The sequence below is a fragment of the Cyprinus carpio genome, chromosome B10 (genome assembly GCF_018340385.1).
Source record: "Cyprinus carpio isolate SPL01 chromosome B10, ASM1834038v1, whole genome shotgun sequence".
Taxonomy (NCBI): Eukaryota; Metazoa; Chordata; class Actinopteri; order Cypriniformes; family Cyprinidae; genus Cyprinus; species Cyprinus carpio.
Genome location: NC_056606.1, coordinates 3,228,549 through 3,256,342, shown reverse-complemented (window position 1 = coordinate 3,256,342; position 27,794 = coordinate 3,228,549). Strand labels below are relative to the sequence as shown.

The window sequence follows — 27,794 nt, the reverse complement described above, 5'->3', positions numbered from 1 at the left end:
GTTAAGCACTCACAGCCCTAACAGTTAACACATTTGCAAGCTGCTCCAACAGTTAGGTGACGTGGGAAGGGGCTGCTTCAGAGTAGTAAGTAGACTGACCTGTAGCTGAGTAAAGCTGTTAATTTCTCTTAATATCTTCTTACTTTTCCTACACACTTTCATCCAGTGTCCAGTTTTACCACAGTAATGACAACTGCCCTCCTTCTTAGGACTTTTACGTTTCTGTCGATTCTCTGTGTTAACCTGAAAGGATGCTGCTGCAATCTTTACTCTGGCTTTGACATCAGAGTCTCTTTCCCAAGTAGCTAACCTGTCCAAGTTGTTTTGCAAGCTTCCAGTGGACCATGTAAGATCTAAGAATGGTAAAGCGGATCTGTACTCGGCTAAAAGGCCATTAAACCATGTACGAACTAGTGGTCCTTTATGATTCATTACCTTCTCTGGAGTGTCAGCTATTCCACTGTAAGCTGCAGCTGACTGACAAAAGCTTTCAGTGTATTCACTTACAGTTTCATCCTTCTTCTGTACACAACTAGTGACCTTTACCAATTCACTTTTGGTCCAACAATGTTCTTTAACTCTTTTAGAACTCCCTCTCTCAATTCATCTTTACTGGCATGTTGTAGTTCAGAAGTAACAGCAGTCTCAAAACTGTTGAATTCAGATTCAGTTAGAATTTGTGACATCAGCTGTGTGACTTCTGCTAATGACATGTCATAGAGACGCATTTTGCTGATCAATGCTCTTCTAAATTCAGTTAAATTTGTGCGTGCTGAGGGTAAGTTCTGGGATAGTCTCTCTATATCTTTAGGTCTTAGCCCTTTGGCAACAGTTTGTACTTGGACCACAGAAGAGTTGGGAGGAACACTTTCAGTTCCTTCAATTTTCTGAGATCTTCTCCTAGCGCCACATACCTTCACTGAATTTACAGGCATATCAGTTACTGATTGGATGAACACATCTTTTAAAAAAAAATCTTAAGTCAGAGGATAATTGTTATCAGGCTGACTAACTTCTACCACATCAGATTTTGCTGCAGCTTTGTTGCGGTTTAATACCTTAGTCAAAGAGGATACTCTAGCGCTGGCTCTTTGTTCTGTTTCCCTAGCTCTGAGTTATGCCGAAACTGTTGCGTAGCTAGCGCTAAACCAAATTCTCTGTGGCAACAGATAATGCCTTTCACATTGTTTTTGCAAATACATGATGCTAGTACCTTTTTACATTCTTCAATTGATCATACTTCTTCTGGATCAATACCAAATTTCTTTATCAAATCCAATCTGACTGACTCTGTCACTACTGAATCCATGTGCTGTCCTAACAATGGTTTGAACTGTCTGTCCATGAAGAAGTAGCTAGTCCACCTTTCTTAGTTGTTGGAATCAGCTTAGCATTCCTTCTCAACATTTTGTAAAGTCTTTCTGACACAACAGAACAATTACAAAAAAAACCTCACAATCACAGTATACACCAGTAACCTCTCTGACAAAGCAGAGGATAAGCTAGTTAATACATGTATTCAACCTTCCCTGGCAACACAGAGGATAACACAAAATACTAGCATTTTATGCTAAACTTCCCTGTCTTAACAGAGGATAACCTTCATCTCTAAAATATTTTTTTTTAGAGGATAACTTAGTTAACTAAACCCTACAGCTGTCTGTTAACTCTTCTCTGACGGCGCAGAGGATAAAAAAAAAATTGTTCTGGTCTTAAAGGTTCTTTTGGATAGAGTTACACTCACCAATCCTTGGTTGTACAGAAAGATTCAGTCTGCAACGAAGTCAGATCTTTGTTGAGCTTGAAGTTTCAATCTGGATTCAAGTGAGGAGCTCTTTCCGGGTCACGGCACCAAAACTGTTGAAAACTCAGAAGTGAAGACCAGGAGACTCTTGGGTAATCTTCAGCAGAATTCTTTATTGAGAACGAGCTGGATAACGCTGCAGTCATCAAAAGTCTAACCAAACCATTGATACTTTGGAGTTTATATACATTTCAAGGGGGAGGGATACATAGAGACAAATAAAACAAAAAAAAAAAAAGCAAACAGAAAAATGAAAAACAAATACAATCCCCAACCTCAACAACATAAAAATAACATTCAAATGCAATTCAAAACCAGAATAACAAAACAGTATCGCCCATACCTTCACATTATCATAGAAACAAAGGCACAGCTGTGCCTTGAGTTTATGGTCAGGAAGAGCATAAAAACAAAAGGTCATTATCTCAAACACTTGATTGGATATGTCAGCTTTATTACCTCAAAATGTCTACTATTATATTGGAAACTAGATTTAACATTTTATAAATTTGTAATCCCACAGTCTTCTAGGCCTAATAGCCTCACCAGTATCGGTCATCACGTTGGGACTGTTACGGATGAGAGAGTTTCAGCGCTGGGTAGCGGCACAACGCTTATGTCAGAAGCGCCACCTCAACCGCAAAGTGATAGTGTCGTCACATCGCTTGCTCGCTCTCCACTGCTGGAGGGATCGCGTTTTTCTGGAATCAGGGACTCCACTGGGAGCTATTTCTCAAAGAAAGGTGGTAACAACAGATGCATCACTCACAGGTTGGGGTGCAGTGTGCGAGGGCAGAATAGCGAAAGGAAAATGGCACATCTCGCTACAGAACGCACATATAAACTTTCTGGAACTGTTAACAGTGTTTCTAGCACTGAAACATTTCGTGCAGTTCCTACGGAATCACCACGTTTTGGTCAGATTTGACAACACAACGATGGTGGCATATATAAATCACCAAGGGGGAACACGTTCTCCCCAGCTTCACAGTCTAGCACGACGACTCATTGTGTGGGGCTTGAAGCATTTTCATTCATTATGAGCGACACATGTCCCGAGAATAATGAATGTGGGGGCAGATCTCCTGTCCAGGGGGAATCCTCAGTATGGAGAATGGACTCTTCACCCTCAGGTAGTGAACTAGTTGTGGGAGAGGTTCGGCCGAGCTGCCGTAGATCTATTCACCTCGCATGAAAATACCCATTGCCCTCTATTCTTTTCTCTGGCGAGAGACGGTGCACTGATGGGTGTGGATGCTTTGGCTCACCTGTGGCCAAACGTACTGCTTTACGCGTTTCCTCCTGAGTCTGATCCTACCAACTCTAAAAAGAGTAAGAGAACGCGGCCACTCATTAATTCTGATTGTGCCAAACTGGTCAGGGAAGTTGTGGCTGACGGAGATAATCCAGCTCCTGCACGATCTGCCCTGGCCTCTCCCATTGCTCAGAGACCTCCTCTCACAAGCTCGCAGAGAGTTTTTCATCCTGCACCGGACAACGTGGCTCTTTGGGCCTGGACCATGAGAGGTTGAATTTAATTCACTAGCTAGGACCACGCCACAAACAAGCTATGAAACTGTTAGTTGAACAGGGAGTTGGGGAAGAGTAGAAAGAGGATAAAGGGGTCGAGGGAATGGGATCATGGTCAGGTTGATCAGGGCATCTAGAATTGATGGCTCAGAGAGACTAAGGGTGGGGGTATCGTCTCTAGCATATATTTAGGCCAGACAATTAGGACCCGCAAAGTTAGGAAGAGCTGATTTAAGCGTGAGCTCGGAATGCCTGATCATACGGAGAGGATGCGGAGGCTGAATAGTTCAGGCGTTAGATGGTTAACGCAGGTACTTGTTTTTGTAAGCCTTTATTAGTATGAATATGTGAGAATGAGAGAAGCTGGGCAATGGTAGCCAGTGGTTATTCATAGGAGTAGTTGATCCCTGACAACTAGTTTTAGAAATGCACATGGGAATCTTAGGAAAAAATTAAATAAATAAACAAATTATTGAAAGGACGGCGGGTCGGTTGGATGGGAAAGGAAGCTTTGAGACAGTTCCAGCCGGAGAGGTATTCTGGAGATCATGCTTGGAGCAAGGCAATTAAGAATGGCTTCTTTGGAAGCATGTTTGGTGTTTGACCTGTGGTATGACTGGCGAGGGATGCATGTTTATTCTGGAGCCAAGTCTAACTTCTGGAAATGGGAAATGAGACGAAGAGTCGGTTACGAGATTGAGGAGTCCTGGTATATGAGTTGCTCGGAGGAGGACCTATGAATGAATTGCATAACTGCCAAACATAATCATACCTTGTTTATAGTTTCAACTTCTGCTGCATTGTCTGAGCGGATGAGTAGATTCGGACCATTCAACCCCCCAAAGGATGACTATTACTATGGGATATGTTTCATTATGTTGTGGAGACTGCTCTTGTCTGTGGATTGTGGGAACTGAATTCCGGAGGCTGTTCAGAATCAACCCAGCAGCCACCATATTAACTGCTGAAGTCTATTTAGGGTGTTGCATCAGTGTACAGTTGGATGCAGCCGGGATGAAAGATGTAGCTATTATGTAACGAAATGTTGTTCCATGATGAGAGCCACATTTCCATTGCATGCTTATCTAATGTGACTCTGTCGTAGGGGAAGGGACGGTTTCTGCTTTTGACAGAATGTCTGACGCGAAGGATTTCCTTTGAGGTATTATCTGGATGGCATTGTAAAGGTGGCCTAGAAGTCCTGGTAGCTGATGCTTAGTACGTACATCTATCTAGCTCAGATGAAGTGTGAGGCTTTGAGGTTTCTGCTCTGATAATGGAAGGCAGAGTTTAGTGAAAACGTAGATTGGTGTGGATATCCTCATTATGGTGGTGCAGATGAAGGTGCAACTATCTGAAGTCTTCAAGGAGGTGAAGAACGTAAGGAGTCTGTGGTTGTTAGTTAGAGTCCACTGTAGCTTCGGAAAGAGAGTCTAATATCCTAGGGCTGTTTCTGCAATCGAATGTGGCTCACGGTGAATTAATGGCACCTTCCCAAAAGCCTCACCCAATTCTTGATGGATAGGCATTAGTGGTATCGGCTTTGGCCAGCCAAGCTCCGTGGCTTGCTAAGTGAATAAGTATTCTGGGGTTGTGATGATACTGTTAATGGTTGGAATGCGAGTGTCATGGAGAGAAGATAAGTTGATTTAATTCAGCATCTTCTGCTAGTGGCCTGTCAACTATATCAGGTTCTTGATAGGAGTGTGGAGGTGCTTTGCAAGTCAGTCTGCTGGTGTCGAAGGGTTATGAGAGCAGGAGTTTCTCGCATGGGCTCCGTCACAGAATGCACAGTTGTGAAGGCGCCTGGAGTTAGCCAAGAGGCAGTCCTGAAAATGGCTGAAAGAAAGGATGAAAGGATGTCTTTGAGTGGGGGGGGGGGTCAAGGATGAGAGGATATTGGAGGTGGGAGGAGATAGAGGGAGGTGGGGAGAGATGAAGGAATGGTGGAAGAATGGATGCTGGGATGAAAGGATGTCTTTGAGTGGGGGAGTTGAGGATGAGAGGATATGGGGGGAGGAGGTAGAGGGAGGTAGGGAGAGAGTGCGATTGGGAGTTATAGAGAGGGAAGAATAAGAAGCTATTGAGTAATATATTTTAATTTAATGCCAGATCAACATCTTATGCTATTTCCATGGCAAACGATTAAAATACAAGTATAGCAAATGCAATAAAACCTCTTCTAAAGGTTCTAAATTCTAAAACTTTCTAAATAGCTATTGAGAATTATTAGAGATGCAAGGGCCGTATTGCTGTAAACGGCTGAAGGAAGGGTGGAAGAAGGAATGTTGGGATGAAAGGATGTTTGTGAGTGGGGTGTGTTGCAAGATGCAGGGAGGGAGGGAGGAAGGGAGGGAGAATCGATAGAAGTTTTGGAAATAGAATTGGAGGTTGAAGGAGACCGGCTGGTCTGTGTGAGCAAACGCTATAGAATATGCAATGCTCAATAAGGTCGCTCAATCGCAGAAAGCCCCGCCTTCCGAATGAAAGAGTTGATCAGTAAGTCGGCGCGTCACTACAGCTGCCATTAGAAGTGTCCCGGTTGTTATAGAAACAGTCAGCAGTCTTAGACATAGCTTAGGACTGTGCATGCGCACTGACTGATCTAGCCTGAATAAGTAAGCTGTGCTGTTGTTAGCTGCAGGCTCGTCCACCTGAGGCACCGCCGTGGTGGTGCGGTTAGCTGCGGGCTTGTCCGCTGAGGCGCTGCCGTGGTGGTGCTGTTGTAGTTGCGGGCTCATCCGCCTGAGACGCCGCCATGGTGGTGCTGTTTTTAGCTGCGTGATCGTCCGCCTGAGGCGCCGCCATGGTGGTGGAGTTAACTGCGGGCTCGTCTGCCTGAGGCGCCGCCGTGGTGGTGCTGTTGTTAGCTGCGGGCTCGTCCTCCTGAGGCGCCGCCGGCTATTTGAGCAAAAGCTAGCTGCGGGCTCGTCCACCTGAGGCACCGCCGTGTTGGTGCTGTTGTTAGCAGTGGGCTCGTCTGCCTGAGATGCCGCCTTGGGGGTGCTGTTGTTAGCTTTTAATAACGCTATTTGAGCAAAAGCAACAACATTTATGACACAGTTGTTGTCAGATTTCTTTGGTGGTTTCAAATATGAAATTTAATCATATGCTTAGTGAACAGTTTTGGAGAATTTGATGTTTCCCCATACAAAGAGATAGGAGTTGCTCTTGCATGCCTAAGAGGCGTTTCAAAGATGGCTGCCAAGTGACATGACTTGTCTTAAAAGGACTTTGGCGTGAGGGACAGTGAAGGGGCGTCTGGAATTTAGAAGTAGCTATAGATAGTTATTAGAAAACATAGAGCCGTATTGCTGATTGTTTGTATATTTACTTATTAAGCCATACCAGCATATGTGGCTATATTTCATGGCGAAAATCAGTAAATACATAAATCAATCCGTACACGTCTGTAATACAAACAAGTCAAGGGGGAACAATTTAGAATGCTCAATTTGCTGTAATAAGCTGAAGGGAAGGGTGCCTGCCGCTAGAGGGAGCTGCTGTCTGATGCTTTGGAGGATAATTCATCGTGACATCACGTGTGATGGAGAGTGACTCCCTGGGAGTTGCCGGAAGTGCTGAGGGCTCAAAGTTTGTCATGACAGAAGTTTTATTGATACTGAATATAGTTGAAATAACTTTGTTATCTGCACGATTGAATTGGATACCTTGGATTTAGTGCGTGTTGAAGGCGACCCGTGGTTCAGTTGTCCTCGGCTCTGGATTCTAAAAGACGTGCAATGGGAGCGCTGAGGAAGCATCAGAGAAGCGGCTCGTGAGGGGAGTGAAAATTCCATTTCTGAGTCCACCAAGCAAACGATGATGGGGATCTCGGCCCGCGGATCCCACTGACAGCTCAGAGTCCTCCCGAGATGAGCCTGGGAGTAGACACTCGTGGCCCGGAATGTGCGCGACTGAACGCGACTGCTCGGAAAGAGACTGCGATCGGGACGATGAGAGGTGATCCTCAAGTGTCGCCAGTGACAAGGTGGCCCGATATATATGGAGGTTTCAGAAAGTCAGGTGATTGTTTGGGGCGTGCAGGGGCATCAAAACAACATAAAAAAAATCCATATATATATTAATATTACACAAATAAAATTTATTGTTTGGGGCGTGCAGGGGCATCTGAACATCTGTTAACCAATTAACTCCATGTGTTACAGGTTTGCCTCCGAGGGTGATTGCAACAATTCAAAATGCGAGAGCGGCTTCGACGTGCTCTGCATATGATAGGAAATGGAATGTATTTGAATTATGGTGTGCGCAAAGGCATACTGTACCTTTTCAATGTTCAGTGGCAGAGGTCGATATAAAAAACTGGATGACGAGTAATTTCTTACTGCTAAATTCTGAAAAAACAACAGGTGTTTGTTAGCTGTTAAGTATAAAACTCTGCATGTAATAACCTAAAACGCTGCCTAAGACTTGATGGCTGCTCTGTCAATTCTTCGTCATCAGTTAGGAACCTAGGTGTGCTATTTGATAGCAACCTTTCCTTAGAAAGCCACATTTCTAGCATTTGTAAAACTGCATTTTTCCATCTCAAAAATATATCTAAATTACGGCCTATGCTCTCAATGTCAAATGCAGAAACGTTAATCCATGCGTTTATGACCTCAAGGTTAGACTATTGTAATTCCAAAATGCAGCAGCTAGAGTTCTTACTAGAACCAGGATTCCAGTTAGTCCAAAATGCAGCAGCTAGAGTTCTTACTAGAACCAGGAAGTATGATCATATTAGCCCGGTCCTGTCAACACTGCACTGGCTCCCTATCAAACATCGTATAGATTTTAAAATCTTGCTTATTACTTATAAAGCCCTGAATGGTTTAGCACCTCAGTATTTGAACGAGCTCTTGTTACATTATAGTCCTCTACGTCGGCTGCGTTCTGAAAACTCTGGCAATTTGATAATACCTAGAATATCAAAGTCAACTGCGGGCGACAGATCCTTTTCCTATTTAGCGCCCAAACTCTGGAATAAACTACCTAACATTGTTCAGGAGGCAGACAAACTCTTGCAGTTTAAATCTAGATTAAAGACCCATCTCTTTAACCTGGCTTGCACATAACATACTAATACACTTCTAATATCCAAATCCGTTAAAGGATTTTTAGGCTGCATTAATTAGGACAACTGGAACCGGGAACACTTCCCATAACACCCGATGTACTTGCTACATTGTTAGAAGAATGGCATCTAGGCTCATATTAGTCTGTTTCTCTCTTATTCCGAGGTCACCATAGCCACCAGATCCAGTCTGTATCCAAGTCAGAGGGTCACTGCGTATCCAGCCCAGATGGTGGATCAGCACCTAGAAAGGACCTCTACAGCCCTGAAAGACAGCGGAGACCAGGACAACTAGAGCCCCAGAGACAGATCCCCTGTAAAGACCTTGTCTCAGACGACCACTGGGACAAGACCACAGGAAACAGATGATTCTTCTGCACAAATCTGACTTTGCTGCAGCCTGGAATTGAAACTGCTGGTTTCATCTGGCAAGAGGAGAACTGGCCCCCCGACTGAGCCTGGTTTCTCCCAAGGTTCTCTTCATTCTGTCACCGATGGAGTTTTGGTTCCTTGCCGCTGTTGCCTCTGGCTTGCTTAGTTGGGGACACTTCATTTACAGCGATATCGTTGACTTGATTGCAAATTATTGCACAGATACTATTTAAACAGAACTGAGCTGCATGATGACGTCACTGAATTCAATGATGAACTGCCTTTAACTGTCATTTTGCATTATTTCCTAATTAATGTTGTTCAGTTGCTTTGACCCAATCTTTTTTGTTTAAAGCGCTATATAAATAAAGATGACTTGACTTGACTTTAGAGGTGTTGTGTTTTCTGCAAGAACCTTTGGATAAGGGGAGAACCTTCTCTACCATTAAGGTTTTTCTTGCTGCAATTTCTGCTTGCCATGTGGGGTTTGACAGGAATAGTAAAGGTCTAACACCCACTTGTGTGCAGGTTTATGAGGGGTGCACGGCATCTGAACAGGATTTCAAAGCCGCTGATTCCGCCGTGGGATCTGTCCGTGGTCCTTAACGCACTCTCTCAGTCAACTTTTGAGCCGATAGATAATATCGATTTGAAGCTCCTTTTGCTAAAGGTTACTTTGTTATTGGATCTGACGACCGCGAAACGAGTTAATGAACTTCATGCTTTGTCGGTTCATAACTCTTGTATGTTATTTACTGTGGATTTCTCGTGAGTATCTCTCAAGACTAACCCAGCGTTTGTGCCTAAGGTAAGCGAGTCAACTTTCGCCTGTAGACAGGTGGATTTACTGACTTTTAATCACCCCCCTTTTTCCTCTTCAGGAAGATGAGCGGCTTCATTGTTTGTGCCCTGTCCGTGCATTGTGTCGGAGCGGCAACCTCGCGTTCTGTCTCGTGAAGCCAATAAGGAAGTGACTAAAACTGCAATTCATCAACTGGCCGCTTGAGGCTGGCTGCAAAAGGGAGTCAATCCCATAGACTCCCCATGTTAAAATGCCCAACTTTACAGCAGAAAAAAACATGTTTACAGCCTGGTACAAAAAAATTATTTTGGTCTATATAGCTAATTTTGCCCTTCATGACAACTGTGAGGGGGTGAATTTTTTTATAACTCATCCGTTTAAATTATATTATGCCTTAAAGTTCTGCATAATTAAGGGCGTGGCCACGTGAGTGACAGGGGGATTGCTGCTGCTGACAATGCCGTCGCGTTAGGTGGGCGTGGCTTCAGCAATCAGCTCCCGCCTTTTTGCCCATTTTCGATTATCCGGGAGAGTCGCGCATTGACGCGCTGCCAAGATGGCGACGACCCGCTCTGCACACTTTGAGCTTCAAAGCCGCTCTATAGGAGTCTATGGGTGACGTCACAGACACTACGTCCATGTTTTTATACAGTCTATGGTTGTGTAACTACATGGACCGGTCAAAGGGATTAAGAAAGAGTAATCAGTTATTTGTTTCATGGGCTGATTCTCATAAGGGTAAACCTATTTCTCGTCAGCGGCTGTCCCATTGGCTGGTGGAAGCTATTATATTTTGTTATAATAGCATGGGTCTAAGTCCTCCAGAGGGGCTGAATGCTCATAGTGCCCGTGGGTTAGCATCCTCGTGGACGTTGTTTAAGGGCGTTTCAATTCAGGACATTTGTGCAGCGACAAGTTGGGCTTCGCCACACACTTTTGTCAGGTTTTATAGGCTGGATGTTACAGAGCCATCGTTGGCTCATTCCGTCCTAAGTGTGTAAAAAAATGTTGTCTTTATTTCACATGTCTCCATTCTATTCTGTGAATAATACATGGAGGGCTTGTGTTATTGTTTTCACACATTACTGAGTTGGTTGGCATGCCTGCTTCAGACAGCATATCTGCAATACGGGAGTTGTCTATATCCCATAGTGAGATAACGAACGAATGTTTGAAAGAGAACTTTAGGTTACTCACGTAACCCCGGTTCTCTGATAACATGAGTGAGGTATCTTAACACACTAGAGACCTGCGCGGGACGGATTTGTGCTCGGTCCCGTGGTACTCCTGCGGGAGTGCAGGTCTCTACACCATGCTTCCCTCCTTGCAGTAGCATGGGAAAGAGATATGCTGAGAATGAGGTGGGGACCGTTATATAGTGGTATATATTGGGGAGGCGGGACTCCCTCATCACTGTTGTGATTGGTCTGTCAACCGACAGACGTGGTGTAATTGGTGCTTCCAGCATTGGTCACACCCGAGGCGATTCCCATAGTGAGATACCGAACGAATGTTATCAGAGAACCGGGGTAACATGATTAACCTAAAGTTTGTCTGAGTCACAGCACGAACACGCAGGAGCACACACAGAGACAGCGCTAGGAGAGGCAATTTATCATCAGATCACGTAAATCAGTGGAAAATTAATAGAAATTATGATTCTGTCTGAAGAAATATGAAGTAAACATGAGTAGATATATCCATATATCTCCATGTACATGCATCTTTGGACTATAATCCCTTATTGACGCTGTTCATTGAATCTATTTGAAAACAAATAAACCGCTGCTGACGTGACTGAATATGAATGCCTGGTGAAATTCTATTCAAAATTTGACATAATACGGATTTATTATTTTGCACTCCTGGCATAAATTACTAAATTACTGTTACTGCAACAATGTTTTAACAACAATGTTTTAGTAAGTGGTCAAATATCGAAACTAGAGTCTTTAATCTTTCTACTGATTGCACGGTTTGTCCAGAGTGTGACGTTTAACGTGCTGTGAAAGTGAAACAAAAATAATCTGGGATCGCTGATGATCCTTGACCGCAAAGGTGTTAAAGAACTAGTTAGCTTCTCTAACTGTTAACAAGGTAAGAGAGGACCCAAATGCGATTGAACAAAAATAGAGTCTTTAATGTAAACTCCGGTAGTCAAGAACGTGAAACTCAAATGTTCTTCTGAGAAAAAGGCAACTTAGCAACCCGCAGAGAGGGTGATAGAAAACAAAACAGAAATGACAGCAGGTGACTTGAAAAGGCCCCTTTGGCAGCAGTCTGGGTCCGAAGTGATAGCGGCGACCGACCGCAGGTCTCTCAAAGCAGACGCGGGTAGCGGGCAGACAGGGATGGATGGTTCTCTCCCGGCAACAGGCAAAACTAGACAGAATACAAATGTGAAGGCGATACACAGAGAACAGGAAGGGTTACCAGGCAGGTCTCAACAGGACAAGACTGGATGGGACTAGAGCGGAGACTGACAGGATAGTTGTCTGCTTCTTGCGAGAAAAACTCAAACAAGAATCTGACAAAAGAGGTAGCGAAAACAGAAGTAGAAATAGGGGAGTAATCAGAGGGGAAAAAGGGAACAGGTGGGAAGAGAGTAAACGAGGTAGTCAGATAAGATGAAGAAAAGCTGGGGAAAGAGAAAGTAACCTAAAACGATCAGCAGAGGGAGACAGAGTAAAAAGAACGAACAAGACATGACAAGACATGACAAGACATAACAGTACCCCCCCCTCAACGAGCGCCCCCTGGCGCTCCTGAGGTGGAAACCTGGCGGCTACGGAGGAAAACATTGATCAGCGAGCGGTCCAGCACGTCCCGGGAGGGAACCCAACTTCTCTCCTCGGGTCCGTACCCCTCCCAATCCACCAGGTACTGATGACCATGACCCCGGGGACGCATGTCCAGTATCCTGCGGACCCTATAAATTGGGGTGCCCTTGACAAGGATGGGGGGAAGAGGGACAAGCGGGGGTGCGAACAACGGGCTTAACACAAAACACATAAAACAAGGTGGATGCCTCGAAGACAACAACGAAGAAGAAGTCGCACCACCACAACACTAATAATCATCTATAGAAATACGGAACGGACCAATGAAGCGCGGGGTCAACTTACGAGAGGCAGACTTAAGGGGGAGATTAAGGGTGGAAAGCCATACTTTCTGACCGCGAACATATCTGTTCTACGCTTGTTAACAGCTCTAATAGTCCTTCAGGTGCGCTCGCAAAATTGGACACTGACACTCCTTCAGGTGCGCTCGCAACGTTGGACAAAAGCCTGGGCGGAAGGGACGCAGGAATCGGGGAACTGAGACGAGAACAGCGGAGGCTGGTACCCCAGGCTACCTTGAAAAGGGGACAGACCGGTCGCCGACGAAGGAAGCGAGTTATGGGCGTATTCAGCCCAGGGAAGCTGCTCTGACCAGGACGCCGGGTTCCGGAAAGAAAGACTGTGAAAAATGCGACCAACAGTCTGGTAGGCCCATTCGGCTTGACTGTTAGACTGAGGGTGAAAGCCGGACGAGAGACTGACGGACGCCACAATCAAACGACAAAACTCTTCCCAAAATTGAGACGTGAACTGCGGACCTCTGTTCGAAACGATGTCCAATGGAAGGCCATGAATTCTGAAAACATTTTCAATGATTATCTGAGCCGTCTCCTTAGTGGAGGGGAGTTTAGCGAGGGGAATAAAATGAGCCGCCTTAGAGAACCGATCAATAACAGTGAGAATAACTGTCTTACCCGCCGATGGGGGGAGCCCGGTAATAAAATCTAAGGCAAGGTGTGACCACGGGCGAGAAGGGATAGGAAGTGGTCTGAGAAATCCGGCAGGAGGGGAGTTCCCAGGTTTAGTCTGCGCGCAGACGGAGCAAGCCGCCACGAAACGGCGCGTGTCACGTTCCTGAGTGAGCCACCAAAAGCGCTGACGTACGGAGACAAGCGTACCCCAGACTCCGGGATGGCCTGCAAATTTGGATGAGTGGGCCCACTGGAGGACGGCCAGGCGAGTCGGAGCGGGAACGAAAAGAAGGTTCTTCGGACAAGCGCGCAGGGATGGAGTGTGAGCAACCGCTCGTTTAACCTGCCTCTCAATTCCCCAGACAGTCAAACCGACGACACGCCCCTCAGGGACAATTCCCTCAGGGTCTTTAGAGACTTCTGAAGAATTAAAGATGAGATAAAGCATCAGGCTTGGTGTTCTTAGAGCCAGGACGATATGAAATAATAAAGTCAAAACGAGCGAAAAACATAGCCCAACGAGCCTGACGTGCGTTAAGTCGTTTGGCAGAACGAATGTACTCTAGGTTCCTATGGTCTGTCCAAACGACAAAAGGGACAGAGGCTCCCTCCAACCACTCTCGCCACTCGCCTAGGGCTAGGCGGATGGCGAGCAGTTCGCGGTTTCCCACATCATAATTACGTTCAGGCGGCGATAGGCGATGAGAGAAAAACGCGCACGGGTGGATCTTGTTGTCGGAGAGAGAGCGTTGAGAAAGAATGGCTCCCACACCCACTTCTGACGCGTCAACCTCGACTACGAACTGTCTAGAAACGTCAGGTGTAACAAGGATGGGTGCTGACGTAAAGCGATTCTTAAGGAGATCAAAAGCCCCCTGGGCGGAATCGGACCATCTAAAGCATGACTTGACAGATGTAAGGGCAGTAAGGGGGCGGCCACCTGACTAAAATTACGGATGAAGCGTCGATAGAAATTAGCGAAGCCGAGAAAGCGCTGAAGCTCGACGCGTGACTTAGGAACGGGCCAATCAATGATGGCTTGGACCTTAGCGGGATCTATCCCAATGCCCTCTGCGGAGATAACTGAACCAAGGAAAGTGACGGAGGAGGCATGAAAAGTGCACTTTTCAGCCTTTACGTAAAGACGGTTCTCTAAAAGGCGCTGGAGGACGCGTCGGACATGCTGAACATGAATCTGGAGTGATGGTGAAAAAACCAAGATATCGTCAAGGTAAACGAAAACAAAGATGTTCAGCATGTCTCTCAGGACATCATTTACCAGTGCCTGAAAAACAGCTGGCGCGTTTACGAGACCGAAAGGAAGGACCCGATATACAAAGTGCCCTAATGGAGTGTTAAACGCAATCTTCCACTCATCCCCCTCCCTGATGCGCACGAGATGGTAAGCGTTACGAAGGTCCAATTTAGTGAAAAACTTGGCTCCCTGCAAGATCTCGAAGGCTGATGACATAAGTGGTAACGGGTAACGATTCTTAACTGTTATGTCATTCAGCCCACGATAATCTATACAGGGATGTAAGGACCCATCTTTCTTTTGAACAAAGAAAAAACCCGCTCCGGCGGGAGAGGAGGAGGGGACTATGGTACCGGCAGCGAGCGCTTCCGATAAATAATCCTCAAGAGCCTTACATTCGGGGGTTGACAACGAGTATAGTCTTCCCCGGGGGGGAGTGGTTCCCGGAAGAAGATCTATACTACAATCATACGAACGGTGCGGAGGGAGAGAAGTGGCCCGGGACCGACTGAATACTGCCCGCAGGTCGTGATACTCCTCCGGCACCCCCGTCAAATCACCAGGCTCCTCCTGTGGAAAAGAGACAGAGGAAACGGGAGGGAGAGCAGACATTAAACATTCCACATGACAAGAGACATTCCAAGAGAGGATAGTATTCTTAGACCAGTTAATAGAGGGATTGTGTTGAACTAGCCAGGGGTGGCCTAAAACTACAGGAGTGAAAGGAGACTGAAATATTAAGAAAGAAATGGTCTCGTTATGATTACCAGAGACAGTGAGGGTTAGAGGTATCGTCTCACACTGAATCCTGGGGAGAGAACTACCATCCAAAGCGAACAGGGCCGTGGGATCTTCTAAATTCTTGAGAGGAATATCATGTTCTCGAGCCCAGGTCTCATCCATAAAACAGCCCTCCGCCCCAGAGTCTATCAATGCACTGCAGGTAGCTGATGAGCCGGACCAGCGGAGGAGGACCAAAAAAGTAGTGCAGGACCTTGAAGGAGAGACCAGAGTAGTCACGCTCACCAGTAGCCCTCCTCTTACTGGCGAGCTCTGGCTTTTACTGGGCAGGAGGAAACAAAATGAGCAGCAGAACCACAATACAGGCAGAGGCGGTTGGTTATTCTCCGCTCCTTCTCTTTAGCCGAAATGCGGATGCCCCCCAGCTGCATGGGCTCTGAGACCGAGCCGGCGGAATAGGATGGTAGAGAAAAGGCGAGGGGAGCCACGGTGAACGCGGGCTCCCTTCCACAACCTCTGCGACGAAGATCGAACCGTCTCTCTATGCGGATAGCGAGTTCAATCAAAGAGTCCACACTGGAAGGAACTTCTCGGGAAAGAATCTCATCTTTTACCTCCGCGCAGAGACCCTCCAGAGTAGAGCTGGCAGGTTCCAGTCACAGGAGGCGGCAAGAGTCCGAAACTCAATGAAGTAATCTGTAACAGATCCCTTTCCCTGACACAAAGACGACAAGACCCGGGAAGCCTCCTCTCCGAAAACAGACCGGTCAAAAACCCATATCATCTCCTCAAAGTCCTGATACTGGTTAGTACACTCCGCCTCCACCTCCCAGACTGCCATTCCCCACTCCCGGGCCCGTCCAGTGAGGAGAGATATAACGTAGGCAATACGAGCTCTGTTCTTGGAATAAGTGGTGGGCTGAAGAGAAAAAACAACATCACACTGAGTGAGAAACGAGCGGCATTCGGTGGGCTCACCAGCGTAGCACGGTGGGTTGTTTATACGGGGTTCGGGAGATTCAGGAGCCCTAGGAGCCCTGGAGGCGACCGGTGGATCGAGGCGAAGATGTTGTAACTGTCTTGAGAGATCCGGCAGCCAGTGTCTCCACGGCATGTCGAGCGGCAGACAACTCCTCCTCATGTCTGCCTAACATCGCTCCCTGGAACTCGACAGCAGACTGGATGGGCTTCGGGGTCGCTGGGTCCATTCTTGGTCAGATTCTTCTGTTAACAAGGTAAGAGAGGACCCAAATGCGATTGAACAAAAATAGAATCTTTAATGTAAACTCCGGTAGTCAACAATGTGAAACTCAAATGTTCTTCTGAGAAAAAGGCAACTTAGCAACCCGCACAGAGGGTGATAGAAAACAAAACAAAAATGACAGCAGGTGACTTGAATTGGCCCCTTTGGTAGCAGTCTGGGTCTGTAGTGATAGCGGCGACCGATCGCAGGTCTCTCAAAGCAGACGCGGGTAGCGGGCAGACAGGGATGGATGGTTCTCTCCCGGCATCAGGCAAAACTGGACACAATACAAATGTGAAGGCGATAAACAGAACAGGAAGGGTTACCAGGCAGGTCTCAACGGGACAAGACTGAACGGGACTAGAGCGGAGACTGACAGGATAGTTGTCTGCTTCTTGCGAGAAAAACTCAAACGAGAATCTGACAAAGGAGGCAGGGAAAACAGAAGGAGAAATAGGGGAGTAATCAGAGGGGAAAATTAAAGACAACAGAAAACAATCAATAATAAACATAAATTAAAACCAAACACAGGCAGGAATAAGCAGAGATTGAATCCGAACAAATGGTTTTACTAGACTCACAAATTAATTTTAATTTATTTATGTGAAAGATTATTTAGGACTAACCAGTTGAACTGAATAAATCAGACTTTCCCACACAGTATATAGGAGAGTATATAGTTTGAGTATTAAACAATATGACATTAAAAACAGTGACGTAAAAAAGAGTTTAAAAGATTAAGTTTTAAAAGATTATACAATTATTATAATAGTTAATGGTTCTGAACTGTTTACCACATCTGTTACTTTTGCCTAGTTTTCAGGCATTTGGCAGAATTTCACTAATGTGGGCTCAAGTGCACTTAAAATTTTAAGGCAGCAAGAACACTAACTTTTTAAAGTTGAAACAACTATTTTTCACAGTGTGTAAATCTGACACTTAATTGTATGTTAACTACAATAAATAAAAATGCATTATAATTTACATTTATATAAAATGGAATTAGCTCAACTTTTTGTATTTAGACTTGTATTTCATTCCATATAAATTACAATACTTCTGATGTCTTTGAAACATGATTATAGTGATGTTGCAATATAGTAGAGTTAAAACGTGACGTGTAAAATAAAGTACCACACTACAGGTAAAATTATAAAAAATAAATGTAATTCTTTAAGCTACATCAAAAGGTAATTAAAACATAATTATTTAAAATATACTTCAAAGTAAAACTATTCATTTGACAAAGTAGATTTTTTAAAAAGTCTGCTTAAGTGTGTTTCATTAAAATGACATTATTTGCTGCTAGTACAGACTGTGAATTTTTGTTTCCGTTGCTTCAAATTATTGTTTTTAAATAGCCAAGAATCTCGAACTGAAGAATCTCCTAGATATAAATCATTGAATTAGTCTAGTATTACATGTATATTTGTAAAATTCTGAATTCTGTGTCTTCTTCTCCGAGCAGCTCACAATCATCTTTTTCCTCTGAGGGTCAGAGAATCTGCTCTTACACATAACAGTCTGGCTCCTATCCGTGACCACTGCACATACAGATGTAAGTTTAATCCTTGTATTCTAATATAATACATGCTTCACAAGACTATGCAGTGCAATCCCCTGTTCATAATGCTCAAGAAAAGATTTACTAAAGATGGCAATCTGAAATGATAGAACTCATCTATGTTGTTTCATATTTGTTGTTTTGCTGTCTTTATGTTTGTAATTCAAATGCGTCGAATTTGTTGACATTGAAATGAAATGTATTGCAACACTTCCCATGTCTTCCCTGCATGATTAAACGATATAAGCATCCATTAAATAAGATACACTCACAACTGGTGTTTTTTCCAAACATGAGCATTGTTCACATCTTCGGTTTAACAAATGTGGTCCACAGTTTCCTTACCACCCAACCAGGTCTCTCAGGGAGTGAAGAAGTTGAAATCCTCTTTAGGAGTGGGTCTGGCTGTACTTCCACCTCCGTTTTCATCCAAACTGCACCGAGCCGGCATTCCTCAAAGCCAGTCGCTCAGCTCCTTCCCACCACCGCTGACAGGAGAACCTTTACGAAACATTCAAGTTCTTCCTGCCATTCCTGCGCAGAGAAAACGCAGCCCATCTCCGCTCACAACCCAGAATCTCTCTGACAACAGAAACTGATGGAAATCTGAACTATGTTCAGCGTTTCATGCGTCATCTGGATTTATTTAGATCACAAGGATGCTGAAGAATCACTGTTTGATAAAACTACTGAGTCTTAACAAGACCGCTTTTCATACAGTTTTGATCTTTTTTATGGTATGCATATGGTTGAAATTTTGACTGTAACATTTAAAAACGCTTTAAGCTTATTGTTTACTGTTACTATTAATAAAGGAAACTGTTTAAGTATGGAATTGTGATAACTTACTGTTATGATAATAGAGTCATAAAGTCAAAACATTAACTTAAATGTTGTAAGAGGGAATACTCTTTACCTTAAAATAACTGAAAGCAACTGTATGTGTTTTTTTTTTTTTTTACCTTGAAATATCAATTTCCAAATCATTCTGATGGTACACTGACTTATAATAAGGAGAAAGGCGTTGTTTCTGTCACAGTCTCCCTCAAATGTCTGTTCTGGGAGTGTGTAAGTAACAAATACTCATGTCCAGTTTTCCACTGTAATTATGAAAGTGGTGTAGTTATGACCGTGAATTCAACTCGCTTAACTGTAGGAGGCTCCAAAGTCACAAAAATACACACAACTATACACAGTTGCTTTGTTGAAATCAGTAATGGATTACAATTTGCAAGTAGGCCTAATCCTCCACCTTTGTGATCAGCTGCTTCAGGTGTGTGGGTTTGAGATGAAATCTGCATTATCTGAAATGAATCACACAAAACCAGACAGGTTTCGACAGCACCATAGTGTTTACACTCTTCAGGAAGCCAAATTACTAATGGATGACAGTCGATATATGTTCTGACTCAAGCTCATCTTTAATGACATTAAATGTACAGAAAGCAGAGCTGATGTGCTTATTGTTATTTAGATATAGCTTCAAGCAGCAGTTATTTCTGTTTTTAATTTATTTATATTGCTCATAATGATTTCTTGATCATCAGCTAAGAAGTCAATTGTGTTGCATTACATAAAATCGTGAATTAATCACAAACTCAGGTTCAAAATCCCATCTGACAGAGAAAGAGTGTATCAAGTGTAGTGGTACTATTTAAACAGGGTTAGATTCGTTTGGTTTAGTCCTGTTACCCTGAGTTTGTTCAACGAGTGTTTTGGTACTGGCCCCGTTCCTAAAGGTAAAAGATAATGTGTAGATACGATATAGAGTATAGGGTGAGGGTCATGGGTTTGCATGAACTGATAACCGTTGCTTTGGATAAATATAAATAGTTGAGTTAATTTCTGTTCAGCAATTTATGTGGATGATATCTGCAGTCAAATAAATATCTATACTGGACAGAAGCAGATTTGTACAGTACACTCCTTTATGATAAGATTTATGTTCATATTCCCTGGAAGATTATCAGTGGCACAGAGATGACTTCCATAAAAATGAAATTCCATATCATGTTACGGCAGCTTTAAATACATCAGCATTAATTATATTAATCATTATTTTAATATTTAGAAGATGTAACTGCAAAATGAAAAGGCAGCAGCACAGTGATTTAATCTGAGTTCATTCAAAATACACATAACTACAAACTTTAATTTTGTCTCACAAAAAAAATGCAATTTTATATTACTCAGAAAATGCTCTTATAAAGGCCAAACTTTACTAGGCTTTTATTGGTATCTCAGTATCAAATATATATATATATATATAGTGTGTGGTGTGTGTGTGTGTGTGTGTGTGTGTGTGTGTGTGTGTGTGTAATATATATATATATATATATATATATATATATATATTTTATATATATATATATATATATTTTATATAATTATTATTTGTTTTAAAATCACACCTATAATAAAAAAAAAAAAAAATCACCATTTTGCCAACACTAAGATTGACTGTAAAGGTTTTTTTTTTTTTTTTAATTAAATTATATTTTCCAGAAATATTAATTTAAACATTTCTATTACTATTTTCTGACTTGATTTCTCTGATCCAATGTGTATTGTGAGCACAAAAGACTTGTCGCAGACATCTAGATGTAGTAAATATTTGAGCTTGTCATAACACATCCTAAATAAAAGTGCAGTAATGCCAGTAAAACTCCCTGAATCTCGTAATACTGTTACAACATCAAAGGTGTTGAGCTTACATCTATAATAATACGAATATTATAACGCCCTTCGAAGCAAGTTTTCATATTGAGAACATGCCTCAAAAACAGCACTTAATTGTTTGTGGCTCATTTTAATTGTGCTCTTTATGTAAACACGCTGAGACAGCGCGAGCTTCCATTGGCTGCAGTGAGATCACTGTTTTCCGGCAGTGGGCGATGACTAACGGGAAAACTAATAGATTATGAATCACGGGGCGTGTTTAAGTGACTGACAGCTCTGCCGACCAATCACGAAAAGAGTTTCGGTATCTAGTACATCTCGCTTCCGCGCATGCTCAGAATGCTTCGATCTGTAGAACACACTGTCGTCTTCAGTGATAGTGAGCGCGCCTGAGGGCCGTTCCTGATGAGTGTGCGCTTCTGTTCAAAAACGCCGGAAGTAGCTTACAGAACGACCGGAAAACGACATCTCGACTCGATCATCCGCGATGTTTTTTTAAGTATTAGAATTTACAATAAGTCGTATGATGTGAAGCCACTCTAAAGGTAAGAGAACATTTTAATGTATATATAAAGTCATAAACATTATCAATGATGTATGTTACTCTGTGATGTCGTTTAGTTATGTTCGTTTTTAACGTCTGCGTACTTTACAGGCATCGTGTTACTGTGAGATGTCCGTCAGTACAAGTAACATTAGCCCAATCAATAAATGTACTTAAAACATTTATTACATTATTTTTTAGAGCTTGTACAGACATTGCTGGTATCCTCCCCAATTATATAAATTTATTGTAATATAATTGTAAAGAAAACCATAAATACTAGTTATAATCTTCGAATGAAATAAAGTAGGAAATATTATAATAATCTGCAGACGAAAATATTGAATATAACTGATAAGTAGTACTTTTGAAATCCGGATATTATTTTGTTGAATTATCTATTTACAGACAGATAATTTTGTGTCTCTAGAATACGTTTATCTAATATCAAAGATTATTGTCTGTTTGTTAATGAGGGATTTGTGGACATAATTTAAATATTGGCGATTAAATATGAAATTAGGCCTGTATATAAGTCACAGAATAACATTAACCTTTTAATACAAGGCTGTTAAAATGCTTTAAATTATTGGTAACAATTTATTTTAAGGTGTCCTTATTACACGGGTTAAATGTACTTACTTAGCCTACTATTATAAAACCAATTAATTATGCATAACTACATTCAAGTAACCCTAATCCTAATCCAAACCATATAGTAAGTACATGTAGTTAATTAATATTCCTAATTACATTCATACATTGAAAAAATGTATTTAGACCCAGTGCTTGAATTTAGTAGCGTCTGCGGCAGATTTAATTGATTAGACATGATTTGAAAAGACACACATCTCTCTATATAAGGCCTAACAGCTGAAAATGTAGATCAGAGTGAAACCCAAGCCATGAGGTCAAAGCCCAAACTGTGCAATCAGGAGAGATAAGCCTGATGGTCATCTGCTTAAGCTCCACTGATCACGTGTGGAGATGGTTGTTCTTCTGAAAGATTCTCCCAAATCTGCAACACTTCACCAATCTGGACTTAATGGCAGAGTAGCCAGAAGAAAGCCTCAGTAAAGACTTAAAGACACACTTGAAATTAGCAAAAAAGCTCTTAAAGGACTCTCAGACTGTGAGAAACTCTGGTCTGATGAACCTCAGTTTCAAGAGTCATGACTGGAAGGAACCAGGCATAATGCCATCCCAGTGAAACACACACACACACACACACACACACACACACTGATGCATTTCACTTTCTGAATGCACTGTGTATATATGTGCAGTTGAAGTCAAAAGTTCACACCCTCTTTCAGAATCTGCAAAATGTTAATTATTTTACCAAAATAACAGGGATCATACTAAATGCATGTTATTGTTTATTCAGTACTGACCTGAATAAGATATTCCACATAAAAGATGTTTGCATATAGTCCACAAGAGAAAATAATAACTGAATTTATAAAAAATGACTCATCAAAAGTGTACATGCCCTTGATTCTCAACCCTCTACGAACACCTTGGCAATTTAATCCCCATTGGCTAGTAAATTTTTTAGTTTACTCGCCAGACTGATATATATATATATATATATATATATATATATATATATATATATATATATATATATATAACAAGTTTTTTATATATATATATAAATATATATATATATAATGTTTTTAAAATGGCACAAGTTTTTTTTAATATCTGAAAGGACATCAGTCAGTCAAGCATTATAATAATCAAGTATTATTTAATAATAGAATTTTCAATAATAGAAATTTGATAACCATGTTTGACTGCATATTAGTCAAACTTTTGCTTTTTTGGTCATTCAGTGTTTCTGTAAAAAAAAAAAAAAAATGGGGAAAAAAAACTAACAAAAATATTGATAAGATAATTATGATACAAATTCTACTAATAAGAACCATAAAATGCACTAAGGATTAATGAGCTGCTGGATTCATGAATATTAATCAGGTTTTGTGCGTTCTCTCGAACAAATTTGCTGAAATCAAAACAGGGACGATAATAGGTGAGCGCCAGCCAATGAGATTGCCATTTGCGCATTAGCTCCGCCCACAACTGGAAAACCCAGCAGTTCTTAAAAGCTGAAGAATTCCAAAGGAACGCCGTTATTTTGACAGGAAAATACATCAAAGAATATCATTTACATGTAGCGCATCAATTCACTCTCACTCTCTCTCTCTAAATACATCTGCGCTCCACATCCATCCATATCTCTCTCTTTCTCTGCGTGTGTGTGAAACAAAGCGACTGCGAGTGGTGCGCCTTCACACTAGAGTTTACGGTGCGTCAAATACAGGTGCGCTGCACATCCATTCAGATGAACTGAAAAACAGCACAGATCGCTTGATGGAGAGTGAAACTCTGAAGCGCTCAGTGTTCGGCAGGGTAAAAATATATATGTGCCTAACTTATACTTCAACTCACTCACTGGCGAGTAAAATCTGAGAATTTATTAGCCATTGGCTCATATTAGGCATCATTTAGTCGCCCAGAATGAAGATTTACTCACAATGTGGAGGGTTGATTCTTAACACTGTGTTGTTACCTGAATGATCCACAGCTGTGTGTTTTAGTTTAGTGTTGGTTGTTCATGAGTCCCTTGTTTGTCCTGAACCGTTTAACTGCCTGCTGTTCTTCAGAAAAATCCTTCAGGTCACGCAGATTCTTTGGTTTTCCAGCATCTTCTGCATATTTGAACCCTTTCCAAGAATGACTGTGTGATTTTGAGATCCGTCTTTTCACGCTGAGGGCAAATGAGGGACTCACATGAAACTATTACAGAAGGTTCAAACACTCACTGAAGCTCCAGAAGAAAAAACAACGGGTCATTTTTATAAATTCAGTTATTATTTTCTCTTGTGGCCTATATTTAATCATTTTTATGTGAAATGTCTTATTCAGGTCAGTACTGAATAAACAATAACATGCATTTTGTATGATTATTTTGGTAAAATAATTAACATTTTGCAGATTCTGTAAGGTGTAAGTAAACTTTTGATGTAGAAAAGATCAGAAAAGGGGTTCAGTACAGATTTATTTGTTTATTTATTACATTATTGGTTTAAATACTGTATGTAAGCTGTAGTATGAAGGGAGCAGTTGTTAAGTACAATAAGTACATGAGAGTCACACTTGTTAGTAAATAGAGTTCTGAATTAAAATTAATTTTGATAATATTGGTTGGAATAAAGTAAAAAATATCAAATGATACAAATATCTAAAATATCAGGTCATCTGACCTTTTAATAACGAGGCAAGGTTATAATTTTGTGCTGTGACTCCCCAAAACTCACCCTTAAAAAAAAAAACTTAGCCTACGTATTAAAAATAATGATTAAGATCTGTACATTCACATCTATTCAAGGTGTAAAGATAATGTTATTACTTTTTTTTGATGTTCACACCTGACATTTTCTGAAAACGGAAACCAAAATGAATACAAAGAGTTTATTTAATGTGTTTAAACTAGATTTAAACTAGGAATTTATCTTTAATGTGGTAACAAAATATCTTTTATGTCAATGTTGCATAATCATTCCTTTTAGCCAGTACTTTTTTTTACAGTTTTCAACATAAAAAAATGCTTGTGTTGTAATTTAAAGAAGTATTATTATAACATCCTTCATCATTTTACATGATTTAAATAATTTGAATAATGGCAGGAAGAACCACAGGCTGGACCTGGATGGAAATGAGGAGCTAAAGTTAGTAATTGCTGAGTGAGGGTTAGACATGAGAGTGCTGACTTGAAGTTTATTTAATTTTTTTGTCATATCTTATTGATTTCTGTGATTTTATCAACACAAATCAACTGCTAGGCTTGTATAGGATTCCAAACTCCTGTCCATAAAGAGGTGCTTCATTGCTGGCAGGATTGGCACATACATACACATTTAAAATGCTGCCTTCTGGTTTTACATGCCAAATGATTTATTAAAGAAACATTGGTGTTGCTAAAACCATTTCTTGTACACAGAACAAAAAAACAAATCTGATAGTGCATCTTATCATTATGGCAGTAGAAACAACTTGAAGTAGTACCCTACTACTCTTATGTACTAATATGCACCATTTACATTTTCAATCTATATACTATCTATGATTTCCGTCTTTTCTCAGAGACCTGCCTTGATGTCACAATGGGCTCTTCACATCATTTACTCGTATTCTTGATGTTATTGCACTATGCAGTAGGTAAGCCATGTCATTTACTCTATTACCTCCCAGTTAACGGTTATATCGTTGTTGTTTTGTTGTGATACTCAGTTCAGTGTTTTATCACACAGGTTTCACTAATAACTGTGTGAAGATCCTTCCAGACTCCAGCAGTAGCATTGTTCTTGAGGTGGGAAAAAACTTCACCGCAACATGTCACCTCGTGGAAGGGTGCGCTTACACCTCAGATGACATTGAATGGCGTTTGGGGAACAGCAGCATTGCAAAGCAGTCTTACCACAGAATAAATGAAACGGCTGTTAGTGTTACTGTAAACATCAGCAGTGACATGAACGCTTGGTTGAAGTGCACAGCTCCCAAGGAGTCCCTGTCATACAAACCGAAGATTATCTATGGAATCTTTCTCCGTGCGGGATGTAAGTGTTTTCATACCAAAAGCAGAATTAGAATTAAAAGACTTGGATTCTTCATAACTCCAGCTGTGTTTTAGGATGAACATTTGCTGTTCTAAAACACAAAATGTTGCCGAATATCCAGTGTACTTTGTTCCAAGTATTCCGAAACACTTTGAAAACAAGTTTTGAAGTTTATGAATTCTCAAGTTCAAATTCAAATGAAGTACTTTTCTTTAATAATGTTAATCATCATTGCTTCTCTGATGTCAAATCTGGCGCACCAACCTTTTCGAAGCATTTAATAACTAAAATATTCTTTTTAAGTACGGCTTCAGAACATTTGGTTAATTATAACGACGTTCAGTTTTTGATGAGCTGACCCTTTAAGAATCTTCTATGCAGTGATTTATAAACCTGTAGGAGGGAAATCAGTCTGATAGGAATCTGAAATATTTTCTCATTATTTGAAACCTTTTGCATTATTTACTAAACACTTGAACTTAAGGACTTCATGCATCCATTGTTTTTCTGTTCATGCTCTCCAGATCCTCCACTGAAACCAAAGAATCTGTCATGCATTGCAGTGCAAGAGGACAAGGATATTTCCCCTAACTTAAACTGTAGTTGGGATCCAGGATCGCGAAACCCGCAGATCGACACAACTTACACCGTTTATGCCAACGTGTATGTGTTAAAGTAACAGAAGTCCTGATAACACTGCATATGCTTTTACACATTTTTGATTTTTTTTGTCTTTTTCCAAATGACTCAAAGTGAAAGACTAGAGTGTCATTTACTTCCTCTTCTTTTCTATTTTAGACCTGGGACAGTTCTAACACATAAAGCTGACTGTAAGCATCTTGCCAGATTCTGCGTCGTCAATCTGGAAACCTTTCCAATTCATATGGTTTTAAAAGTGTGGGTTGAAGTGAAGAATGCTCTGGGGTCAGAGCGGTCAGAACTTCAAAGCGATTCTTCCTATTTTGGTATGATTTCGGGTTGTGAATTAGGAAACGATGCATTTTACACTCTGTATGAATGCATCACTTCAACTGGCTTTTATTTTTTTGTGTGTTTGTTTTGTAGTAAAACCAAATCCACCACTGAACGTCCAAGTCCTCACTGAAGATAAATTCCCCACATCTCTCATGGTTACCTGGAAGCATCCCATTGACAGGACCATTCTGAAACTCTCTTATGCCATCAGATACCGCAAAGCAACATCTGATGTTTGGATCGAGGTACGGGTAAGCCAAGAGCAATTCAGATTTTAAAATGATCAGGACAAAAATTAAAAATATTCAAATAAAAAGAAAAAAACAACAATTTAAAATAAAAAAAACGTTAAATATTCCAAATTCACTCTATCAACCAAAAAAAATCCCAAAAAAAAAAAAATATTCCAGGTCTCTAAGAAAATGTTTTTTATTTTAAACTGTATGTTAAATATTCCATATGGAGTGTGTCGATCATGACATTTTTAAATAGTTCAAATGTTCCTTTTTCCAGTTTAATAGATACATTTCTTAGATACATAAGAAATCAGACCTACCCTTTTTATAAATAAAGGGTCTGACATGATTGGCTGTCAGTGTTTTTTATCGTTCATCAGCTGGGAAAAAAATCATTCTAAAAGTGATTCCAATGTTATTGTTTCTCGGTGCCTTTATCGTTATAGCTGTGGCGAATAGCTGTTGATAATGATTTTTAGAACTATATCTTTATTAGTGATCGTCCTTGGTGTGAATGGGTCTTAAACCCCGCTCTTAACCTCAGCTGGGTTTCACACTTGCACTGTTAGCAGCACTTTAGTTGTGTTGCAGTGCCAGAC

The 27,794-nt window shown here is 41.5% G+C and overlaps 1 protein-coding gene across 3 annotated transcripts in view; it reads left to right on the top strand.

The window, feature by feature from the left end:
* il6st (interleukin 6 cytokine family signal transduce) overlaps window positions 1-27,794 on the top strand; it is a 57,105-nt gene that overhangs the window by 19,999 nt on the left and 9,312 nt on the right. Inside the window, exons 1-6 of one of the 3 annotated variants that reach the window (XM_042732123.1) lie at window positions 21,210-21,363; window positions 25,512-25,586; window positions 25,679-25,984; window positions 26,509-26,647; window positions 26,783-26,949; window positions 27,050-27,204. In XM_042732123.1, the coding sequence (XP_042588057.1) occupies window positions 25,532-25,586; window positions 25,679-25,984; window positions 26,509-26,647; window positions 26,783-26,949; window positions 27,050-27,204 (822 nt within the window). In that variant the 5' untranslated portion in view covers window positions 21,210-21,363; window positions 25,512-25,531. Of the gene's footprint in view, window positions 1-21,209; window positions 21,364-25,511; window positions 25,587-25,678; window positions 25,985-26,508; window positions 26,648-26,782; window positions 26,950-27,049; window positions 27,211-27,794 lie in introns of those variants that run through there. The other 2 variants (XM_042732121.1, XM_042732122.1) reach the window with 2 other exon arrangements.